We start from the raw sequence: 6,754 nt of genomic DNA on the forward strand, positions 1-6,754 counted from the left end.
AGTATGAATTGTGCAAATAGTGCGTTCACACTAAAAATTCCAAAAAGAACAACTGCACTTTAAATACCTGGATGATGCACTGAAATAACCGAAAAAAAAAAACGAATGGTACATCCCAATTTGCATACTTATTCAGTATGCTATGCTGTTTTGTCGAGTAAATAGTGTGAGTAGTGCGTTCACACTGAAAATTCACTTAGAAATGCCCAGATGATGCACTTAACTAAAAAAATGAAGTATGGAAGGAGAGGGGGAAATACAAAATAACCTCATAAAATTCATACACTACACAATTGAGTACATAGTACATAAGTACATAGTGTTTAGTGCATCATTTGGGACACATATTGTGAGTCAGTTTGGATAAAAGTTCTGTCATACACATGATGTAAACGTCAATGACTTTAGTGCAACAACATCTATGCAGTGCAAACAAGCAAAGATTACTGATTTCGACAATAAGGTACATATTTTTGGCTAAAGAATGTAGTTAGCAACTCCTTCAGCTGTGATCATACTCACAACATAGCATAGCCTCAGATGGCGCTAACTGCTAATGAACTGCTAAAAATGTCTGTCGCAGTTACTGATTTAAGCAAAATGTACGCATTTATAAAAAAATGTCTGTCAAAAATATATAAATGTAGATGTAAAGGTCAATGACTTTAGTGCAACATCTATGCAGTGTGCAGTTACTGATTTAAGCAAAATGTACGCATTTATAATGTTAACTGCTAATGAAATGTTAAAAATCTATCTTCAATGCACTGTGAGTCTCTTTGGATAAAAGTGTCTGTCAGATACGTAAATGTAAAAGACTATAGTGCAACAACATCTATTTGACAGACACTTTTATCCAAAGTGTGTTTAGGATACATTGTCAGCAGTTTATAAGCAGTTAGCGCTATACCATTTTAAGCTATGATGCATTGTGAATATAATCAAAGCTAAGGGAGTTGCTAACTACACTCATTAGCCATAAATATGTACCTTACTGCTTAAATCAATGACGTTTTCATCTCCACACAACCATATAGCTATTTTCAAGGAAGAAAGTTGGGTGACTTTCTAAAATGCTTTGTTTACATTACATTGTACATGCACTGCAGGTGTAAAAACACTCTGGATCATGACAGCATGCTAGTTTGTATTGATAACTCGCTCGGCCTGTCAAACAGTTATGAGTCAGTCTGACATGCCTCTGGTCTTGCAGGCCATGACATGTCATTGAGATGAGAAAAAGAGGACGTGATTGTGCACCTCTTCCACCCAAAGTTTACACCACGGGTCACATATTTGTTTCTACAGCAAAGGCCTTTGAGAGGAACCCATCCCCCACAAAACACACAAAACATCCACCCAAGCCCTCAACTGTAGCCAGGCTCAGGGCATTTAAAGGTACAGTGCACAGTTTAGTTTAAAAAACTGCATATTTTTGCATTTTTAACACTATTATAATCAACTGCAAATTATCTCATTTTTAATTGACCACTCCACTGTTGGAATTATCTGTAATTGATCTGTTTTTTAATGGTTTATATGCAACCAAAGTACAACTAATTAGGATTTACTTGGTGTCAGTCTCCACTGTGGCTTGTTTTGCTTTTAATTTGTTGTTTATTCAATAATTATTAACATAAAATATATTTTGCCAATGACAAATCATCAAAATCTAGACACATTTATCTGACATGTGATTAATGTAGGAGACACTGTTGTCTAAAGCAGCTTATTAATGCAAAATTTTATGAAATTGCACAAAGTTTACAAATACTTTTTTTTTTTTTGAGTAATGTCTTCGGATTAATCATGCACAACAGCATGAGGAACAGGTATTAAATAAGGCCATTGTTCATTTAACGTTGGCTTTCAGTATATAAATATGAAGTACTTTTATAAAAGATAAAGAAAAGGAGAACGAGGCATGCACTGAAGGCCTGGTTTAACATTACTGTCATAATCTTGTGTTTACTAAAGTTCCAGCTTGACTGTTAGTAGTCGTTATCCTGTTCTTCCCCTCCTCCCACCATCAGTGTCACATGATCAAGATCTTCTGCTTCTTTGCAACCTTATCCTTCCTTAATTGAGAGTTTCAGTTTGAATTCTATGTTGGAATTATACATTTCCTCCCAAAATGTCATTTACATAATGTATTTGGCCCAAAACAATGATCTTTTATATTAACTTTGTCAAGTACAAGTATTCCATGCAGTTTCTGAATCAGTATGTGGTCAAAAAACCAATGAGGTCATTATAATTATACATTAATTATAAATATGATGCAAGACACTGCCCAGGCATGTCATGCCATCTGCCCATTTTCAGAATGGGAGCGTCCTTTCTTACAGTGATCTAGATGTTATATCATGTTTATTTTACACTATGAGTTTGATGTTATACCGCTTTGTTTACTGATTAACTCCTCCACCGACCTTAATAACAAGCTACAACACACATTTGATCTAACACCTTAAGCTCTGGTCCAAAGGGCAGCTTTGCCTTATTTGACACATGTCCGGTCCCAAAATCTTGTTCCTGGCATGAAGCGTGTTTAATCTTGAACCAGTTGGATAATGTGCATGTGTTTGAATAGAACAATAGAGGTAAAAAGTTCAATGCACTGCGAAAGTGTTAAGGTTTAAGATTTAAAAGATATGACTGTTTAAGGGAAAGTGTGCATAAGTGCTGTGACTGGTCACCAAATTTACTTTTTTTAAACTATTTTAATTACTAACAAGAGTAAAGTTCAGGATATATGTCATAAATGTCCAGCCACATTCATCTATCTATCTATCTATCTATCTATCTATCTATCTATCTATCTATCTAACACATATATTCACAATCGTATGACTGTAATGAATGATTTCATATTATAGTATTTGTTATATATTTAATAATATTTTAAAGTATTATTATTCAATTTCCCTTTTTAATTTTAGTTATTTTTTTGTTGTGTGTTTTGTCTTTTTTATTACCATTTTTTAAATGTCTATATAGTTTTTATTTAAATTATTTGGGGTTTAGTTATTCATTATATTTATTTTCAGCTAACATTAATTTCAGTAAAATAACTTTTTATGGTTTTAGTTTTAGTAAACTGTAATAACTATATAACTATAATAATAATTATATATATATATATATATATATATATATATATATAGTCTTAGATAAGATCATGTCACACCTGCCACGTCAACTACTCAATAAAACTCTGAAAATCCATCTGAAAGTCTCTTTTCCCATCTCAGTAAAATTTTTATGTCTTTTATCGGCAGTTAATGGGCTAGAAATGAAGCTAGGGGATTGAACACACAATACTGCTGGTTTGGCCCGAAGAAGTTGCACCACAATTATCTGACATGCAGTTAGCAAGCTGCGCAGGAAAGGGGCTGAACCGCTGCTGATCAAAACACTTGGGGCTCTATTCACGAGAAAGATTTTATTGGAGCCTTTTTGTCGAACCTTTTTGAATTAATCAAAAACCTAATCACTAAATCTGATTACACAAACATAAATACACACACACACAAAACTTTTATAAAGACACACACAAACACACCTTGTCTCATGAGCATCTCTACTGTACTAGAATACACACACACACACACCTTGTCTCATGAGCTTTGCTATTGTTCTTGTGTCAGATCTCCAAAACCCAGCTCTGCTGTACTAGAAGGGTGTGTATGTTGGAAAGGAGGTTCTTAAATGTTACACAGGCATCATATTTCTTTTACGCATCTCCTTATGACCCCAAAATATTTAGATTACTGTGTCATCCTTTGTAATGTAATAAGGCACAGTATATTGATTTACCATTCAGTTTTAACATCATAACAAACATAAACCAAGCAAAGGTTGAGAATAATCAGTCCTTCTATACATTTTATAATTGCAGGTCATTATTCACTGAGCAAAGCATATCCAAAATGAATCACGTAATAACAAATATAGACCAAGTGTAGCAAAATGTCAATTTATTATGAAAAAACATTCACATAGGATTTAGTTTTGCAGTACAAACCGCTGCTATGTTTGTCAAGAGTGATCGAATGAGCTCGATGGTGATTGGCTGGCTGGTCACACTCCTACTTTGGACCCTTTCCCCCGCCCCCCCAATCGTAACACATCACAGAACAAACAAACAAAGAAATGCCTCTCACATTGCAATCAACAGATTTAGTTGTTAAAAACAGTGATGTAAACATGTTACCTGTGGCAGGTGTCTAAATACATGGTGCCACAGTGTCACAGAATTCTTTGAAGTCCCTTTGCATGAAGTCTTCGCTTTGCATCATGTCGTCTTCCGATGGGAAATACTGCATGCTCTCCTCTTGATTGAAGCTGAAGAAGGAAAACGGCTGGCATTGGTTCATCTGTCGGGCGTAAAATGTGGGTGGCGAAGGCAGATCTGGACTGTCCAAAAGTGCGCCTCTAGCGTTCTCCAGAACGCCCAGGTACGAGTCCATATCCGCAAAGTCCATTTCGCAGTCGGAGCCACTGTCGGTGCCAACAGAGTCCGATCGCATGTGCATCATCTGGTACTTCTCGTGCATGAGGAACTGGTTGGTGTTCCTGGGCGCTCTCATGCCAGGCGCTCGGTTGCCTTGAACATTGGCGGGACGCAATGAAACCAGAGTGCCAGACCACCGAGACAATCTTGCTCGATTCCTGCGCATTTCTGGATAGTGCGCCCTTCGTCCTGGCCTCTTTCCCCATTTGTGCCACTTCTGTTTGGCGCCGCCATTGGTTCTCCTCGACTCGCTCTTGGGTTTCTCCGTCTCCTTGATGGAGGGTCTGTTGCTGTAGACCTCCCATTGGCATATCATGCTCCTTCCGCACATTTTCTCAGCGTCTAGCATCAGCTGTAGTGCGCTCTCACATAATCTGGAGGGCAACAAAGGCTGTTTCTTCTCCTTGCTTAGGGTTCTGGTAACTCGTGCCTCTCTACACGATTCACCCCCTCGGTCGTCTACCTTTTTACAATCTTTTCCGATTTTTTCTTTGTCACTGGCTTTAGATGGCACATAGCCTGGCGCAGTGCCCTCTGTATAGGCAGCTTGACGGCTGATCTGAGATCAGTCACACCCCGCCTCAGCTTTTCCGAGTAACCAGTGTCTCTTTCGCTTCAGATTAAAAGCAGAATCGTCGTCTAAATGTCTGAAGAGTGGAAAAGTAAGTTTGTAGTTTGTTTTACTTTGGATAAGTGCCAACAAACTACGTTTCTCTCCGTCTCAGACTATAGTGGATCTCGAAGTGACAGTTGACATCTACAGAAATCCGCGTCTAGAGGGGTATTTATAGTGTTGGGGCGCGTCGAACTGCTTTGAAGGAATAGGGGCGTTTCATTCTTTCTTGAGGTGAAGTGTTTAAAATATGACTACAGGTTTATCTAACAACATCATAAATATGCTAATTTAGATTTACACTTCATATGCTTTAAAACAAAGATCTCCTTTTATGTGAAGAGCAGCGACAACGGGGTTTTTCGTATTGCAGAAACTCCCTCCCTCCGTATTTTTCACCCCTCCGAGAACAGAATGGTTTGTTCCATCTCGTCTCTACAGCTGCTTTTCCAGGATCAGTTTTTTTCATTCATAATCCGCGTCTCTTTCATATGTGGGCAAGAAAGCACAACTGCCCTTAGATCAGCTGAAAGATGACACCACGACAAAGAGCGTGTATACGTGATGTATGTGAAAGATGTGAGGACAACAAACTAATGGCTGTTCTGTGAACGGTTAACTCGTTGTCGATATGTTTATTATTTCTCAGTTCAGTTTTGGTCTTATACGACGCACGCTCGATTACCTTATTAAGATATGAAATGCACAATAAATTCATACAACCTCAATTTCTGTTTATTTATCAATGATATGGCTAAGATTTTCCGTCGATGTGGCATTTGTTTTATCAAGTCTAAAAGCGAATGATTGCGCGATTATTATTTTAGCGGAGACGCACACAAACAATAAAAATGCTTAATTATGAGTCATTACAGCATATAAAAACACCTGTCATTGTGCTGGAAAAAAAATGACACTTTTTCCATTCAACCAGCCTCGAAAAACCTTTGAATAACAATTAAAGAGCTATGTTGCTAAACATTAGTAGAGTTGCGCCCACTGATCTGATGATAATCTCTAGTATAGATCAGGTTGCACTGCTTTTCCGTTTATATATAAAAGAACGAGATTAAAGAACCGTGAAAAAGATGGTTGCCTTCATAAGACAGTCTGAATTGAATAAATGAACAAATAAATGAACGAGTGAATGCATTTAATACGCTTTCTCGAGTAGCGGGAAAGTAGTGAGGAATGAATGAACTATATATAGATAGATAGATAGATAGATAGCTAGATAGATGGTAGCCTACATAAAAGTCTATTTTAACTTGTGGAGGGTAGACTATCCCAGCAAACACAGAACGTGCCCCTAATGTTTCTGTTCCCATATGGTTCACGTTTTTTGAAAGGAACCAAATAAGAACGTTTGTAGGAAGCAGAACATTTCCGAACATTCGGAAAAACAGTGTACTATTTATTTAGCTCAGTGAGGTTTACCAACCTTCAATTGTTCCTTAATTTATAATACTTGACCGATAAACTATTTATTTAGCGTAAGTTAAATACATATTTTTTGAAACATTAATAGCATGCTTTCTTGCAGTCATGCTGGCTAAAATTATTATCATTATTAATATTTTAGAATATTTATAATAATACTTGACCGATAATTTATTTACTTTATA

General features: G+C 36.9%; 1 protein-coding gene across 1 annotated transcript; it reads right to left on the minus strand.

The window, feature by feature from the left end:
• Positions 1 to 3,963: 3,963 nt before the first annotated feature.
• On the minus strand, positions 3,964 to 5,282 carry LOC109046497. Its single transcript, XM_019064240.2, has one exon. It carries the CDS (start codon positions 4,863 to 4,865, stop codon positions 4,230 to 4,232), a length of 636 nt encoding a protein of 211 aa, XP_018919785.1. The 5' UTR covers positions 4,866 to 5,282; the 3' UTR covers positions 3,964 to 4,229.
• Between the last annotated feature and the right edge of the window lie 1,472 nt (positions 5,283 to 6,754).

This window comes from Cyprinus carpio, unplaced genomic scaffold (genome assembly GCF_018340385.1).
Source record: "Cyprinus carpio isolate SPL01 unplaced genomic scaffold, ASM1834038v1 S000006552, whole genome shotgun sequence".
Taxonomy (NCBI): Eukaryota; Metazoa; Chordata; class Actinopteri; order Cypriniformes; family Cyprinidae; genus Cyprinus; species Cyprinus carpio.

Excerpts from the sequence above, each read along its gene's own strand:
- LOC109046497 (XM_019064240.2), bottom strand. The coding sequence starts at position 4,865 with ATGCTAGACGCTGAGAAAATGTGCGGAAGGAGCATGATATGCCAATGG.